Consider the following 19,284-nt stretch of genomic DNA (forward strand, 5'->3'; position numbering starts at 1 on the left):
TTCCTTCTTTCACTCACCAGACATAAAAGGCAAGGTGTTGAATCAAAGCCATGTTAAGTGCATTTATCAGAGATAATTTACTTGGGGTTTAAGTTTTTTTTTTTTTTTTGCTCTAGTAAATTCAAAGTGCAGTGGTAGTAAAGCGGGTGTTTACAGCCAAGCAAATACTGAACCAAAATTCATGACCCGGCAAATTGTTATGGTTTGTTAATGGAGTAAGAAATGTTTTTGTTGGGCTATTTTATTCGTTAAGGAATTGAAATATATTCCAGAATTAAGTGCACTTACCATTGATTGTTCGCTTTTAGAAAATAGAAAAATTCTTTTAATAAATTTGTCTGCAAAAGAGCTCAAGCTTCCATTGTGTTTTTGGTCAGCTCAAGTATATATTTTTTAAGTATTCTCAATTATTTTCTTTCCAGCTTACATAGGAAGACATTTTGCATATTTGTGGAGTAAAAGCATAAAATTTCCACTAAACATGCAATGTGAATACTTACGCATCTGTTCTGTACGGATCCATTTTATTTCCATACGGAAAGTTCAGTGAGTTCAGTTTAATCACTGACAGAGCAATTGACTAATGCCAGATTCAGTTATGAAAAGGCATGCATGTAGACCATATTTGATTAAAAAGGTAGGGATGGGAGTTTCCGTTAAAAGATGTTAAAATCTAAAGCTGTAATTCTCAAGGTTTAGTATTATCCATATTAAAGTCCATTAAGTTCAGCAGTTTCTGTTTATGGTTCATAAATATGCAGGATAAAAAGTCCATTCATTCATGATCCCCTCAACAAAATGTGATCTGTAAGAAGCGCTATTTGGAGTTGGTGATTCACCATGAATTTATGTGTTCTGAAGTTTTTTTTATTGGTTTCAGAAGACATTTTTAGTATTACTAAGCCAAGTTTAGTAATTTGTAGGATTTGATTAAAACTGAACGGCATTTACCATGTTTTTAATGTATTAGTACCCACTAACTATGCATTTGAATAAAGGCTTGTGATTTCCTCAGGATTACTTCAATTAAAATCCTTAGTGTTTAAAAACTCTTTGCTGAATCGCTTAGGATCTGCTTGCCTGTGTGTTGAAGGTTAAAGTTATAAAAAAATGAGAAAAAAGGAGTACTTTAGCAGATGTGAAGCTAGTTAGAGATAATCATTGAACTAGGAACCTGTTTTAGCAGTTGACATTCAAAACGATATTACCTTCTAGAGCCATGCTCTCAAGGGTAAAAGTGTTAAAAAAATATATATATATATATATATATATATATATATATATATATATATATATGTATATATATATATATATATATATATATATATATATATATATAATGTATATATATATATATATATATATATATATATATATATATATATATATATATATATATATATATATATATATATATATATATATATATATACATACAATGTAAAGTAAATGATGAAAAAGAGGCAGATCTAATTAACGCTACAATGGAAATGGTTAATGTAAATGAGCCAGTACCTCTTGAGCTGAAAATTTTGGATATAACGGAGGCAATTAAGAGGTTAAGTGAGATGCTGCGATAGCGTGGTGAAAGTGTGACTAATTGGCTAATCAGCGTGTGTGAGGCATATCTGGATGATGAATGTTGCCAAAGGAATAACTGCTCGTCTATATAAAAGTAAAAGTAGTAGAGGAGACTGAGAATTGTAAGTCTAACGTCCCTTCAGTGTAACAGGGGACGGTATATGGTAGGATTTTGTTTGAGAACGTAAGACAGATAACGGAAGTATTTCAGAAGGATTAAGATTATTGGTCTAGACAAAAACATCTTCTGTTGACCAAGTGTTTTGTTTTGGAACAGTTATATAAAAAGTTTGAAAGTAAATGGTTAAAGCAGCACGTGGCATAAATGCGCCCAGAAAACCTGTTGATATAATTTACAGAAATAAATAATTTAGAATCATTCAATGTTTTTATGATGGAAGCGAAATGTTTGTTTTGAAATGTGAATGGTTTGGTGTAAATGGTGGTTTTGGCTTAGTATTTTTTATTAATGGAATGAAGTGGTAACGGGAAATGATAGCAAAATTAGGTGGTGTGTTGCGGGATAAAAAAAAGGGGGTTCAGTGAAAAGTCAAGTATTGAGTGATTTGCAGATGTCTGTAAAGAGACCTAGTAGAAACTAGCGAAAAATTGTAAACATTTGCAAGAATGAAAGTTGAGAGTAAAGGTGAGTGAGAATAAGATGATAGTGTAAATAGAAACCAAGGTGATAGATTTAAAGTTCGGTGGTTGGTGTAGGTAATCAGGGATTCTGTGAGTAAATGCATTGGATGTTGGTTTGTTGATAGAGGAGGTGAATCAAAGTAAGTGAAGTGAGGTAGGTAAAATGGTGTGCAAGAGATATAAAAGAATTTGAGTGTTTACGGAAACAAAGGTTGAATGCATGAAGGTACTGTTGAATCGAAATGAAGTACTGATTGTTGAATGAAAATGATAGATGATCAAAGTTTAAACAGTCAGAACTTATTATTTATTTAGTATGTGATGTACGAAAAGAAATAAAAGGGGTGAGGAATTAAGAGATTCACATAGTGGTAAAAAAATAACTTTATTTTTCAAGTTGCTAATATTATAGAAGCTTTTACATTGTAAGTGTATCATGCATTATGCAACAGATAAATTTGTAATGCGGTGACAATATTATATAGATGTATGTGTATATAGATTTGTACATATGTGCACACACACACACACCTACCGTTAACCAAGTCAGAGCTGAAATTAAGCTACCAAAACGTGCTCCTAAGATGTGTTCAGTAAAAAGAATGGATTGAAAAAGTAATAAAAAAGGAGAGGCGAGTCACTTGCCACTCAACCTCAGCCTTATGTCGCCTTTCATAACTTTCTAAATCCTGGATGGTTTTGAACTGGAACCTTTGCAGTTTTTAGAGCAGTTTGCAGTTTTCAGAACAGTTTGCACTTTAATATTTTCTACATAATTTTCGCAGGGATTAAAGCCCGTGTAAGCAAACATTCCATAGTCAGTTTGATTTGACATCTCAACAAATTAACCTTCCATTCTGACCTTTGTCAGAGACATGGCGCACGTAAACAAACGTGCCTTTAACGTTTTGAATTGAACTGGCACCCGATGACCGCTTTCCAACCAACAAAAATTTTTTTATTTTTATTTTTATTTTTACCAAGGGTGTCTTTAGTCTCCCCTTCCCACGATAAAAATGAATTGGGATTGTATGATGCCTGAGCTACAATAGGAATGAAATTGGCTGGTCAGCTGTTGGCTGTTTTATCAAAAACCCCAGGATTGCGTTCCTTTTTACGTGCACATCCACTTTCAGTGCATTTTTTTAGCCTTTTGGGTGTTTGTACATCGAAATAACTGGTATTCTTTTCTGTTTCTAAATATTCAGTTATATTCATATTCTGTATAGTTATTCATATATATATATATATATATATATATATATATATATATATATATATATATATATATATATATATATATATATATATATATATATATCTGTGTGTGTGTGTGTATGGAGGCTCAGGTTAGGCTCCCGGGCGAGGACTGGTTGATGGACATGCAGTGTTAATACTAATTGTGCCTTTGTTAACAACGCAGCGAATTAGGTTGGTAGATGATTGTGGTTGTTGCACCCAGGGTTGAAAAGGTACAATGGTGCTATCAACCTCAGTCGAAAAGGCTCTCTGAGAACTGTATGGATGACACTTTCTGGCGCCATTCTCCTTAAGGGAAAGAGGGCATGTTTGTTAGGTCCGTGGTTCGCTCCCCGCCTACCAATCTTCCCAGATGGAAATCGGTACCAGTGTCTGCAAGTGTCTTGGGTCTGGTTTGGGGCTAGCAGCGTGTCCCAAAAGAACTCGTCAAAGTGGAAGACCGTATCTTTTGGGAGGCGCCCCTTTACTGTTGTTGAGTCATTAGACGTTCAAGCAGGCTTTCCCTTGAATTTCTTCTCGTCATTTTCACTAATTGTTAGCTTTCTGAAATGTAATTCTTGCACTATTTTTTCTTTAAAGAGATGAACCTTGGTCATGCTTCTTACGTCTGAAAATGCTGTTTTTATAAAAGCTGAGGTTTAGCGGTAATACCAGAGGATGTCTGCCATTTGTGATCCTGGATGTAATTTCCTATTTTGCATTTGATCAACAGATCTATGAATTAAATTTCATACCTTTATTTATAAATTAATTTATTCACTTAAAGACTTGAAGGGAGAGGCGGCATTAAGGCAGCCTACTTATTTGTCTCTTTCGGGAGGATGGTTTTGATGATCTTTCCCTTGAGCATATGACTGACTGAACAATTCTTTCCGTTTTTAGGTTTAATGTTGTTCATATGTTTAGAAGTTTAAGTAGTCTGTTATCTCGTATGCATTAGCATGTGTAATTTATTACTAGTCGTCTTATTTTTACCTGCGTTTCATACTAAAGTGTAATCTGCAGTGCCACGGTTATGTTTGGGGTGACTAGAATAAAGATATTTCCCAGTTTTAGAACTCATGCAAACAGTAATTATAATTCATATATTATCCACTCTTTCCTGACGAACCACAAGGATGAGGTAAGCAGTTGAATAATTGTCATGATGAATATGCTAAAAAACAAACCTGTTTGAAAATGGCACCTTCATATTTTCTTTTTAAAGTTGTAGTGGGTTAAAACTTGTAATTATCGATATTTATACTTACTTTTTATTGTGCATTATTAAATGTACATACTATTAAAATAAAAACTTGCGTTGTTGATTGTGGGTACATATATTTCCTGTTTTCTATGCATGAAAGCACTTTTCGTTTTGTGTGCTTATTTTAGTTTGGTTTTCACTTGAAATTCTCTCTGTTTACATTCACTTGGTTCTTAATAACCACTAGTGTTGGAAAGCGTTGATGTGGCGGGAAAAAACTACAAAGACATGTTTTATTTTAATGCATTGTGTTAGAATGATAGTGAGAAAATAATTTTTGCTAAAATTTTTAATGGAACTGACCTAAGAAAGTAACTAAAATTTATTGCTGTCTATAAACATAGGCTGTTACTGTAAATGTGCCAAGACCCTTAAATAACTTTGTATTTTCTCTTTCATGTGCCACACCACGGATGCTCTTTTCAAAATTGACTGGCAGCAGTCTCATTTCCATCCCGTCGAGGGAAGACAATGGAATAAAGTTCCTCTTGACTAATTTGGCCTCCGCTCCACAGGTGGATCTGAAACACATTAAACAGAAGAGAGGGAGCAACATTGTCCAACTGGGAATAGACCTCAGAGAATTCTACATGTCTGTGGAATGGGATATTCTGGAAGTTCCAGCCCGAAGGAACCAAGAGTATTTCCCGGGAACGCCTGAACCATACCCAGGTAACTAGAATAACATTATGAGCAAATCATTTCTTACGCTTCTCGCGAATGGTGTCGTTCGGATTTGCTTTTGACTGGTCATATGAATTAAGGGGCTACCAAGGGAGAGAAAGATCGGATTCTAATTTCTGTCACTCGGTAGAGGCTTTCCTTCGGAATGCTAATTGGTTTGGAAATTGATTTGGTACTTTGTAAGTGGTGAGGCATCTTTGATTTTATAGTTAGATACAACTATTTTTAATGTAAATGAAAGCAACTGATGAAATATTTGGCATTACATTATGTGAAATGATATCACTGACTATAACTTCAACATATCCGTGTAGTTTTGTTGCAGACTTTTTGAGAGAGAGAGAGAGAGAGAGAGAGAGAGAGAGAGAGAGAGAGAGAGAGATTATGATTCACCGCGTTACATATTTTAAGGGAGACTAAACGCGTATTGAAGAATAAATTAGTTACTTATTTCTCGTTCTCTGTTCCCGAAAAGATGTTATTCACCTCGACAAGCGAAGTAACATCATCAATCATTGGTCTTTGTTATTATTATTATTATTATTATTATTATTATTATTATTATTATTATTATTATTATTATTATTATTTTACATTTGGGCCAATAACTGCATCTGATATATATTTAATGTTATCTACCTTTTGAAGTTTTTTTTTCTTTTATTGGTCAGAGAATACCGTATGAAACCCTGCACATACCGTAATGTAATATTTACTTGTATATTCAAATACAATAGGTTGAAGGGTTCATGTTGTCCGCGTTAATGAATTTATCGTGAGCATTTAGAATGATACAAAGCGAGTCTATGCGTATCGTAGTAGATAACAAAAAATGTTTTTATGAAGTGATTGCATTGTTTCAACACGTTGCTTTTATTACAAAACAGGTCGTGTTTCACAAACGTTCCACATTTTGTTCAGATTATTTCCTTTGACAATTTTAGATATACAATTTTAGATATTAACTTTACGTTATAGAAACATCTATCCAAATGTCGTTTATTCAAGCAACACATGTGAAAGCTAAATTGTCATACGCTACAAGATGCTCGGTCACCTGAAGCCCACAGCAACGGGAAAGGGAGGAGGAGGTATGAGCAAGGTAGTGTTTGCTTACTGTAAAATCTATTTAGGATTCTGTTAGCGACCATACTGTTACCTCTTGTTTCTGTGTACCTGTAGTTTATTTTTATATGTAACTCTTTTGATGATATTGCTAAAGTTTTCTTGCCTCCGTCAGTGAATTTACTCTTAAGGTTATTTTTATTTTTCTTAAATTATCACATTCTGTAACTGCATTATTATTATATCTTTCTTCATTCCTTGATAAATTCACCATTACCCGGCATTGAAACAATGATGGATTTATTTATTTATTTAATTTCTTTAGAAACTCTCCTAAGCTGTATCAATTATTTTTCTTTGTTTTGGAGTGAGAAGATATTGAAAGTAAACATTCGTATGCCTTAACGTGTACAGGTTACTAGTTAACTGGCGTATCAAACGACTTACGTAAAGAATCCAGGTTCTCGTCTTACTGAAAGCATTGAGAATTTTGAAAGCATTGAGAATTTTTAGAATTCATTCGGGCCCTTAAGAAAGTGTTTTATATTCAGGGTGTCGACGTATTGGTCCATTGGGTAGAGGGAAAACGGCTTAAATTGCAATGAAGAAGATGACAAATGGTAAGTATGAAGCTTTATGCCAAGGGACAGAGATTTATGATTGAGAACACAGTGATCTGAGTGATTAAAATTTGTTATTCCACAATTGCCTTCAATCGTCATCATATCACCATCATCACCATTCTTATTCATCATAATGAGGAGGAATTGAGGATGAGATTTTACATATATCTATCACGAAAGTATTTAGATACATTACCATGGTTTAAAAGATAGTTTCGTCCCACCTAGGTCAAGGTTAAAAATGAACAAAAAGTATGTTGTCTTGTTGTTAAAGTTTTTTGATGAGTCTGAATCATTTTCTTGGTTTCATATTAGGCATTTCCTTCAGCTGGAAGATGTACTGCTACTGTGTCAAATTGCTGCAATTAATGCCTTCAAGTTGCTTAGAGTAAATGTTTATGAAGGCATGCCAAACTTGAAAAATAACAACCTCCAAACTTATTCAGAATTATATGAATTTCATTTATAGCAAGTAATCAGTATGACGCAAGTTCGTAATCTGTTTCATTAGTAGTACCTCTTTCATCAGTATTACTGCAACTCGGCAAGTAAACACTTTCATCAGTATAACTTCACCTCGGCAAGTAACTCATTGAGGGATCCCAGTTGTGGAAGGCCATTTATAGTCAGTGGATTGTCTAATGGAATTAAGGAATTTCTATATGGTTAGATGCCAACACGACAGTCTGATAGGCCGCTTTGTGAATTTTTTTTATTAACGTTCCCTTTACTTACACAGAAATCCTTCTCTCTCTCTCTCTCTCTCTCTCTCTCTCTCTCTCTCTCTTTCTCTCTCTATCTCTCTCTCTCTCTCTCTATCTCTATCTATATATATATATATATATATATATATATATATATATATATATATATATATATATATATATATACATACATACATACATACATACATACATACATACATATATATATGGATGGGCGTGTGTGTATTGCATGTATGTGAGTGCGTATGTGAGACTCGAACTTCAGTTGTAATACATTTTATTTTTAAATGTTCTACTGCTATGTTTTTCTTATATACGACAGATTATGACTGTGTTTTGCTTTGTGTATTTGACCTGTTTGTTATGTTTTGTTCTTGTTTTGACGTTTTTGTTGGATTATCAGCTTTGTCACCACTTTCATGTAACGTATAAAAGATATTATGTAAGTGATGGTTATCCAGGTAAATTACAGGAAGGAGACTGTGTAACTCATTATATTTTCATGCAATGGCATAATGCATATCTTGTATAAAACTCAACTGCAATGTATACGCACTTGTACATTGATGTTCCAGCGATGATTGGCATGGGAGTAAAAATTGAGCTGTTATCTTATCATTAATGAAGAGAGCGATTAAAAGCTAATGACTCGACCGATAGTCCTTTGCAATCACTGATGGAGGCAATGGCTATAAAAATGATTCTTTTTAGTATGAAAAATTTTTTCTAACTTCATTATTCTTTTACAATTATGTTCGTATCATTATAACTCTCACGTTCTAATTTTAGAAGTGAGAGTTATAATGATACGAACATAATTGTAAAAGAATAATGAAGTTAAAAATAAATTCTCATAGTAAAAAGAATCATTTTTATAGCCATTGCTTCCATCAGTGATTGCAAAGGACTATCGGTCGAGTCATTAGCTTTTAATCGCTCTCTTCATTAATGATGTCTCATCCGTTTCTAAATGCACTGAAAACCTTAATTGGTAATTATCAGCTGGTTTCATTTAATGACGCATCCGGGAAAAGCATTGGAATAGCTTAGTTTGTGAAAATTATAACATGTAAAAAATTGATATTTTGACAGTTGTAGCCAGATGTTGTGATAGAAGAGTTCTGAAAACAAACAAAAGCGGTGAACCCAAAATATATTTTTGATGTTTATACGGAATATATGGTTAAGGATTTACCACATTCGGTAACGGCAGGCTTAGTTTTTGATGGCACATCAAAAACCCGTTATCGTTGAGAGCAAAGAGCCGAATTGCTGTTAGAAGCGTAGCTTCCTATCTATTCATAAGCCCATAAAATAATGTTTTATTTTTTAGGAAATTTTATAAATACAGACATACAACGTCGACATGGAAAAGGACTTGTAATTTAAGTTGAAATGTTTTTAGAATGATCACAAATTGTCCTCTCTTCTCATTCTCGTATATAGTTAGTTCATAAAAGGGAAGTGACAGTTTCAGAATATATATTCTCTCTTGTCAAAAACTTGTGCTTTCAGTAAATTATGACCTGAGCATACCTTCCTCCCTTTCCATTGCAGTTTAGGATTCTTCTCATATAGAAATGTAAAAATATGTACAACTATTTCTTTTCAATCAAATTTAGTAGACATTTTAAAAAATTTGAAGCAAATACCCATTGGTAAGTTATTTTCATAGCTTTTACCCCATCGATATCTTTACTCTGGCTTGAATCTACTACGACCTTTGAACCACTTCCCGTTACTCGACAACAGTATTGGTTAACTGCTTGGTGATTTTGTTTTTTTCTTTTACAAACAAGCTTGTATAAAGGCTGTGGTTTGTTTGTGTTTCTTTGAGTTTTCTACACAATACTTGACGAATTTTCACACTGTAGGAATTTATTGTATGGCGTTGTAGTTTTCAGTTTCGTTAATATTCTTTTTTGAATCATGTCGTCGTCACATAGAAAAATTATATGAATAAATTCATAGTGAAATTGGATATAACCCGTAAACTGGAAAAAATCAAATTTCGAAAATTTAGGCTTTTCTGTGTTTTACCAGAAAATGTCCATTAAAAGTACAGAAAATAACCTAGGGTGATGTATAGAGTTTTTTTTTTAGAGTTTACCAAGATCACAATTTCAGTAAATCATCTTTGAAAAGTCGGCGGTTTTCATATGGATTATTCTCTGGCCGTATACAAGGTTAAAAGTTTTCCCAACAAATATTAACTGTCAAGTCTTTGTTAACACCATATTACTCCATTCATATTTTACATAGGTTTACCCTTTTTGGCTTCTTTGGGCCCCTTTCTATTATTATTCCCCCTACCAACAAGGTTGCGGGGAATATAGTTTTTCCTAAGTTCGTTAGTATGTCTATGTATGTCCACTGTCATGCCTACCATATTACAACTGCTCTTACATAGTTGAAAGGATTTCAGTCGAACTTGGAACAAAGGTCCACCATCCGGAGTAGTTATGTATGATGGGACAACTCAGATGAAAGGATTTCGGTTAACCTTTCGGGTAAATTATAATGTTCTTATGAGTCGTTCAAGATGCAACCACAGAATATTACACGAAGCACTGGCGTGTCATTTTCGTCCATTTTCAGCTCGTCATTTTGATCCATGTTAATGTGTTTTGCTTTCTTGTGAACATACCACAGAAGACTGCAGTATCTGCAAAAATACAAAACTGAGAAAAATGGAAGATACTCCCTTATCTTACTACTGATTTCGCAGATACTGCAAATGGGACCCCCTAAATACTCGTGGAAAGCATTGAAGAATCGTTCTGAAACTGCAGTAACTTGTGTATTAGTGTTTCACGAGCCCAATAGATGGCATATCTCAATTTCGAAAATTTTGCAGATATTGCAGTTTTCCATTTTAGAGCAGTACATGCATTCAGTTTTAAATTGAGACTGCGGTAAGTATTATAGCATGAATAGTAATCACTCAGATTAATAACGAAGTAAAATATCGTTTATCGCAGCTCTAACCCTGGGAAAGGCAGGACTTGCGAAAGCCTAGTGACTGAAAAGTTTTCAACCTTGTACAGTGATAGACCATCTTGCATTGCTTTGCCTGAAGGGGAATCAGCAGTCTGCCTGTCTGTCTGACAGCCAGTGTGTGTGTTACACTTAACTTGTCACCATAGCTCCTACACAGTTGAAGAGACTTTTTCAAAATTGATACGAAGGTAGATACAATAAAGGGAAGATCATCTGAATTTCTTTGTCACTGATTATGCTTAACTTGACATCACAGCTCCTCGAGCACAGTGGAAGGGTTATTTGTCAAACTTCGTATATGGTCAGATCTTCCAGCCACCAACAAGTTTGCCCAACTGTGAAGGGGTAGCAGTGTTTCCTGGAGTGAGGAAAAAAGGTCTGTGGTCTAGTAAACTAAAATCTTAGGGGCTCTTTAAGAACCGGAAGGTTCTATTCTTTGGACGTCACCTCTATAAAATTTAAGGTATATAGTTTAATATATGAATATATATAAGCATATATATATATATATATATATATATATATATATATATATATATATATATATATATATATATATATATATTGTCACGAAGTGATCAAACACCTGGTTATTACACAAATAGGCCAACAAATCTGTTGTACAAATGATGATACCAAAAGTTACCTCACATCGACCAGATACTTGAAACCTCATAACAAAGCTTCGACTGAATCTCTAGGTATAATGATCCCATAAACTTACTTATCAATGGAGAAAATCAATGTAACTTTATCAAGTTATGGATGAGGTAACAATTATTAAGTTATATCCAGATTAATGCAATATGAGTTTCATTTCAACCAGCACTGTAGCTGTCTCTCTGGTTCTATTTTACCTAGATAAGTCTTAGGTGAACAAACAGGAATATCACTTACTTTATACACACTCATTAATGTCTGTAAGTACTGGTAATCAAAATCAAAAGCTATGTTTTAAAAACTTTAAACAAACAGGTTTATTTCTAAGTTCAAAAGTTATATGTAAAGTTTACAATTTCAAAAGATTTACCATTAATGGACAACGGTGTAAGACTTAAGTATCTCTTAATCAAGTTTAATTCACAAAACTTTAATTTATCAAGAAAACAATCTGATTATGTAAGAATCAAACTATTAACTATCACTTAAGTGCCAAGCTTTTACCTGTTTCAAGAATTACAAACAGTCACCAAAATATTACTGATTGAAATCCACATAACATTCTCCAAAAATCTCTATAACAGGTAGGCACTAACAAAATGCTAATAGATCACCAGCAAAACACGGCAACAATAAAATCACAATAATATGATAGCACAGACATATAAGAATGCGATACACAAAAATGAAAATACCACAATCACCAATAATGTGTTTAAAAATTACATTAATCTTTTATATAACTTTCCTTATAAAAAGAAAAGTCATACTCACGTCTTTCTAAGAACTATTCAAACACAACAATTCTCTTTTACCAAGAATATTAACAAAACTCAATATTCACCACATTACCTTTAGTAAACATTACACCAATATATATCTCCTCTTCAACACTTGTACAAAATATTAATTCCTGAACCCTTCTACAAAATTAACACACTCCTGGGGCGAGTTTAACAGAGCTTTACAATGAATATTTTTCTGTTATTCCCATTATAATATCAGGACTATATATATATATATATATATATATATATATATATATATATATATATATATATATATATAGATAGAGAGAGAGAGAGAGAGAGAGAGAGATAGAGAGAGAGAGACTAAGAGAGAGAGAAGAATGTTTCTCTCAGAACCCTTTATAAAGACTGGTCTGTCTTTTACAAGACACTGTGGATTTAAGTCTCGTAGGCCAAGAATACACATAGGGTGTTCACACAGAATACACATGTATGAATACACCTACACACACGTATACAGGGTATACACGATCGCTTCGAAGCGAAACGTTATCGCTATGATTGACACTTCCTGGCCAGAGCTACAAAAATCTTTTGTCAACCTTGGGCAGCTGGGCAAACACTAGATACAAAATGACAGCACTTATTTGCTATTTCTCTACCTCTCTTCCTTAAAATTACGAATAGAATAGGCATAGGCAGAGTTAATACAGACGGAATAAGCACACAGTGATAAAAACATAACAGTTTAACTCGCGGACTGGGTAACAATTCGTCAGATAAGAAAGTGGGTGCTTTTTGACCCAAAGCACCTGATCAAACAGAGAAGCGAGTCTCCATTCTTTCTCTCGGCAGACAGGATGTAGGGACCAGATAAGCTTTTCAAAATACAATTTCAAAAGATTAAACAAAAGGGGAAAAATTATCCCACAGAATCATAAGTTTACATAACACACAACATATCTGTAAGAAAAGACATTTTAAAATCACGTCTTCACAACAAATGACGAATCTTGCAAGCAAAAAATCAAAAATTTTCACAGAGACATTACAAACACTTACAAAATGGTTATAAAAATTATATCACCTTATATAATATATATATATATATATATATATATATATATATATATATATATATATATATATATATATATATATATATATATATATATATATATATATATATATATATATATCTTTTATGGTAGTAACTTACACCCAAAGGAATGATAATCAGATTGATAAGTTCTTCCCGGATTGGATTCGACTGTATGGATTTGGTTCAGTGACGGTGATAAACGATCGACTTGACCATTCATGTATAAAGAGTGTATATATATATATATATATATATATATATATATATATATATATATATATATATATATATATATATATATTATGCACTCACAAAGAATCTTCTAGTCACTTTACCCGGTATGTGTGTACTATACTCTGAATATTTCCCTTAGCTTTTACGTTTTAAAATGTGTAAATCTGCAATGTTTATTCTATTGGTTGTATGCATATTTGAATACCTTAAAATAGTGTCTGAATTTCCAAACGACTAGTTTGTATTCAGCTTTCCTCATGCCGCTAAATTTTGTATGTAGTATTTTTGAAAATATGTTTTAAAGTATTTTTTATGCAACTGAGTAGAAAAGGCCATGATTATTACCAATAACATTTTCAAAATACGAGGTGGTTTTCCATTTACAAAGTTTTTTATTACTCAGACGATCAAAGTGCTCATTTCCATATGTGCACTTTTTCCATTTAACTTATTTTATCTTTAGTGTTGTCCGGTTTATTTACAGCTACAAATCATAATAGTTTACGTATCTGTAATTCATATGTGCAATTGTAATTCCTTCACAGCACGCAATTTTATTGTGGTTATCGCAATCTCATATATCAACTCTGCTCCCCTGATATGTACTTGCAACACACGTAGAGAGAGAGAGAGAGAGAGAGAGAGAGAGAGAGAGAGAGAGAGAGAGAGAGAGAGAGAATCAATCATTTACCCTTTATGAGCTCCATCTGTGGAATTCTTGTCCACTTAAGTAATTGCTTCGTTGATGTGATAGGATTGATATTATCATGAGCACGAGGTCTTTTAGAGGGGATCTGAATTACTAATGCAATCCCTGTTTACGGACTGAAATGGTATAGCCGCCATTAGCAGATGTTAAGAGCGCACGACTGGCATTTTGCAAAAGTTCAATTTGCAAATTGGATTCTCGTGACTTTACTATTTGTTACGAGCGTTTATGGCTTAGGAGTGGAAACCTTATGAACTCGGTGAAATAGAATTGCGAAGAAATTATACTATTTTTCCTCTTTCTAAACTGTAATGATATTTAGAGTTTGGGGGTTAACATTAATAAATCAGCGGCTGTGAAGTGACAAAAATAGAAACTGCAAACGTTTTTAAATATATTTCTGATGCAGAATGATCATACTGTATTTATTCTGAGAAATAAATAAATTTAGATTTACTCATTTGATTAAGCCATACCGTATCAACCGCTCAATGTTTTCATACCAAATTTATGAGGCAATTGTTCCAGTTGAGACTAATTCCAGAGATGCTGAGACGAGTCGACCCACGTCTGCCCGGCAGATAACTTGTCGTGCCTGACCATAAATCAATTCGAGATGAGTAATGAGAACCTCGGCGCTCATTGCACTCTCTTGCAGAGGGGTAATTGATTTATACAGCATGAATGTCTCTTGGATGTATTTTTATCATCTTCACAAAAGGTGGTTGTCATTCTCTCTGATTGCGGGGAGCTTGTACTTATATGAAATTACCCCGAAAAAAAGTAGATTTACTGCAGAATATAATTTGTGTGTGTGTTTGTGTGTGTGTGTTTGTGTGTGTGAGAGAGAGAGAGAGAGAGAGAGAGAGAGAGAGAGAGAGAGAGAGAGAGAGAGAGAGATTAGTGTATTTAGTTTTAAAATATCGGAATATATAGAGCTGCGATTCTATATTTGGGTTTCTCATATTAATGGAAAGTGAATTTCAGAGTTAACCGGTAGAGGTTTAGCTTGGAATCTAAGCTATGATCACTCCAGCGTTCAATTATTCAATTACGAGTGCTACTGTTGGTCTTAGGTAACTAAATGACAAAGTTTATATAAGTATATTTTATTTAAATGGCTGTGTGTGGCGTCAAAGACCTAATTAGTTATGACGCTAGAAAAACCACAATGATTAATTCATTTTAATGGTTGTGTGGAGAAAACTCCTCCTGTTTGACATCCTCACTGTAGATAGTACGTAGGTCAACATTGTCCAAATTAATTGCATTCAGAATAGTTGCGTGTGTGGCCAACTCCGTAAGCTGAGAATCAAAGTACTTCGGTGCGTAAAACTTGGTTGAGAGATTGAGATTTCCTTGGACTCTTGCGTCCAGATTTTGGACATGGTACAAACTTCCACAGTGGAAGCATGAAATAAATCCTAAATAATTGAATCTAGTGCATCAGAAAATATATGCCTTTGTTGGTTGAATTCATTCATTTTGCAATATTTTAATTGAATAGCTTATGGCGTGACCTAGTATGATCAAGTTTGAGATATGTTTACGTTCATACATTTCCTAGTTAGATAAGGAAGATTGCATATCATCAACATTTTTACCTATCTATCCATACTTACGAACATAACAGGCAGGCATAATGTACCCAATTTTCTTTCATGATTAAGTCGCTTTTCCCTAACAGTACAGGGTGCAGGTTCACCTCTTAATTTTCGCAAACTTTGCTTCCTGGATGATACTGCTAATTCACTGCCATTCTCCACTGTAGATGTGGCTCATTAAAGCAGAACTAATTTACTGCGTAGGTCAACAGAGTCATAGATTTAACAGAATGTACTCGCCGTCAGCTGCCTTACCCGGGAATCGAAATCTAACCCTGTTGGTATGAGGGGAATTTCATTACTGTCGATCACAAGGTTCCAACACATTATATATACTGTATATATATATATATATATATATATATATATATATATATATTAATATTATATATATATATATATATATATATATATATATATATATATATATATATATATATATATATTTATATATATATATATAATATTATATATATATATATATATATATATATATATATATATTATATATTATATATATATATATATATACATATATATGTGATATATATATATATATTGTATATGTGTGTGTGTATATATATGTGCGTGTGTATGTATGTTTGTATGCATAAAATGTTAAATATTTAAGTTCAGATTAAATATAGTTCAAGCTTTTAGCGTGGGCAGAATTGGAATGGTTGAATACCTGATGTAGAAAGGCGTTGACAATACTTATTTGAGTACATAGTTAAGAATGAGTATTGACATCCAGAGTATAAATTGAAATATATAGATATGAAAATGAACAAATTTGATGTCATGGTATGCATTTTAAGAGTGCATGGGTGTTAACCATAGCTGGTGTTCTACCCTAAGGCATCACTTTTAGAGTTGATCCCAACATGCCTCCCCATGTAGGGACTGATGGGACACCTTTACATTGCCCTAAACAGAAGGCAAAAAATTTGTCTCGAGTCTTTGCGAGCAAACGGTCAGTGAGGCCTTGGTGTTGCCTTTGGGTTTCGTAAAGGCCTTTTCAGTATATACTGTTTTGTAAAGTTCCCTTGATAAGGATGAGAGACACGCATGGTTGGTTTCGATTTTAGAGCAGCCTTGGCCATGTGAATCATGAAACACTTATCTACAAGCTAAGGTTATTAAGAATTGGTATATCTTTTATTAATTAGTATTTGAAATAAATTTTTAATAGGCAGAACCCAAAGCATTTATGTTGATGGCCAATATATTAGCTTTAGTAATGTCACTTCAGGAGTTCCTCAAGGCAGTGTTCTTGGACCTTTGCTATTTATTATTTGTACTAGTGATACGTGGCAGTGTATGGAGAACAAGCTGATTGCATATGCTGATGCTACTCTTCTAGCGGTTGTTCCTTTGCCGCGCCTTAGGTCTGTGGTTGCAAAATACTTGAATCGAGACCTGGCATATCCTCATGAGGGGGGTAGGCTTTGGGGCATGAAGTTGAATCCTTCTAAAACTCGAAGTATGATAGTTGATCGAGAACACTTTACCTTTGAATACAGATTTACATTAAAATATTACGGTTTTAAACGTCAGCGACTTTTTTTAAGATTGTAGGTGTGACCTTTGATAAGAAATTGACACTTGCGAAACATATACTTAATATTGCTGTCTCTCCTTCTCAGAAAGCTGGTATCTTACGAAAATGTTTCCGAATGCTTCATGATGAAAAAATTTTTTCTAAGTGTTTTAACTCTTCTTCTTTTGTATTGGGTACTGTTCTCCAGTGTGATCTTCAGGTACAGACTCTTATCTCCAACTCTAGGATAGAAGTACGTTATCAGTCAAGTTTATTTTGCCAACTTGTACTGTTGTCTTGTGGTATAGATTTAAAGTGAGTCCATTATGTTTGTTGCATAAATTTATTATAACAGCAGATATTCTCTGCTCTTTTGTTACCTGACCCACCTGTCTTTGCTCAGAAGACTAGGCAGGCTGCTGCTGCAGCATGTCATTTTTCAGTATCAGGTTTATTACTATTCAGTTTGCTAGTGTTTTTATCAGTGCTTCAAATAATATGTGGAATAGTTTACTTAGCGCAGTTGTGGAAACTTCTGATCTCCAAGGAGCCAATTTATTCCTGCTTTATGGTGACGTCTCCTTGATTTAGGTGTATCAGTTTCATTTTCTGTTCCCTCACATTTAGGTATTTATTACCTTATCCTATAACTTCTCTGTTTCTCCAGGGTAGTTTCCCTTTCGAACCTTCTCGAGTTTATAGTCTGTTGACTCTCTCCATAAGGGTTTTCAGCTGATTGATTATTTATTCTATGGGGCTCTGATAATATATAACTATTTCATCCTTACCAAATGAAATTAAATTCAGATTTAGTCTTACTTATAGCAGATTCTGGCACTTATTATACAGAACGATAGGATAATACTCTTATATCATCTTCAGTTTGTTACTTAGGTGACATGATTGTTTCGCCTTTTTGTAGTAATTAGTTGTTTGTAATTTCTTTTGTCGGACTGGGGATTGCATTTCGGATCAGGATTGTAGCCTTAATTGTTTGGTGTTGTTCATTTCGTAAAGAAGTAGTGCTCTCTTAATTCCGTAGGTATATATATATATATATATATATATATATATATATATATATATATATATATATATATATATATATATATATATATATATATATGTGTGTGTGTGTGTGTGTGTATGTATGTATGTCTATATGTACATATAAGTATATGTTTCTTCAACGTAATTCGTTTTAAATATTTAAATTTTAAGCGTACTTCGCTTAGAATTAAATCGTTAATGTTGTTAAGAAAGTTATCGAATTTTAGGGCTCATATGAAATAGTCTTTTTAAAGAGTTTGATTTTTTTTTTTTTTTACAGCGAATATCATTGTAACAGTTCGGATTGAGGCTAAGTTCTGTGACAAAAATTGTACCAACGAAATCTGGATGAATGCTTTAAAATTCATGTGACGAATACGCAGACGGATGGAAAACGAACGAGTAAAGCAATGAATAACGGCAAGCTAAAATTAAACTTCATTAAGGGTCCATGTCAAAAATGTTCCAAATCCTCGGGCAGGAATCCCCTACGGTGAAGCCCATTTGTCCATGGTTGAAATCAACTGATGGAAATGGAAATATAATTCTGAATATTGAAACTCATTTGGGATTTTACCATTTGCATATTTCATTTATTATTATGCAAGAACGATGCCCACGTGATTGATTGTCTGGATTTTATGACGCTAATTTTATGGTATTCGTTGTGAATGGTTTTTTCTTTATTAGTCAGCGGAGCGTTCTCGATGTGAAGCTAACCTATTGATCTTATTAGCCGTAAAAGTTGGCTATACTCCATTGAACTGTATTGAACTAAAATTTGATATTGCGCTTGGAAAGTATTACAGG

At 33.4% G+C, this 19,284-nt stretch overlaps 1 protein-coding gene across 3 annotated transcripts in view; it reads left to right on the plus strand.

Moving 5' to 3' along the window:
* The window catches only part of nAChRbeta2 (nicotinic acetylcholine receptor beta2), a 653,562-nt gene that overhangs the window by 543,399 nt on the left and 90,879 nt on the right, over window positions 1-19,284 (plus strand). For all 3 annotated transcript variants that reach the window (XR_010856576.1, XM_067123826.1, XM_067123827.1), the window contains exon 6: window positions 5,245-5,401. Coding sequence is in view for 2 of the 3 variants with exons in the window: in XM_067123826.1 (XP_066979927.1) it covers window positions 5,245-5,401 (157 nt within the window). In the remaining variant the exon portion in view is untranslated. The remainder of the gene's footprint in view (window positions 1-5,244; window positions 5,402-19,284) is intronic.

Source organism: Macrobrachium rosenbergii, chromosome 21 (genome assembly GCF_040412425.1).
Source record: "Macrobrachium rosenbergii isolate ZJJX-2024 chromosome 21, ASM4041242v1, whole genome shotgun sequence".
Classification (NCBI taxonomy): Eukaryota; Metazoa; Arthropoda; class Malacostraca; order Decapoda; family Palaemonidae; genus Macrobrachium; species Macrobrachium rosenbergii.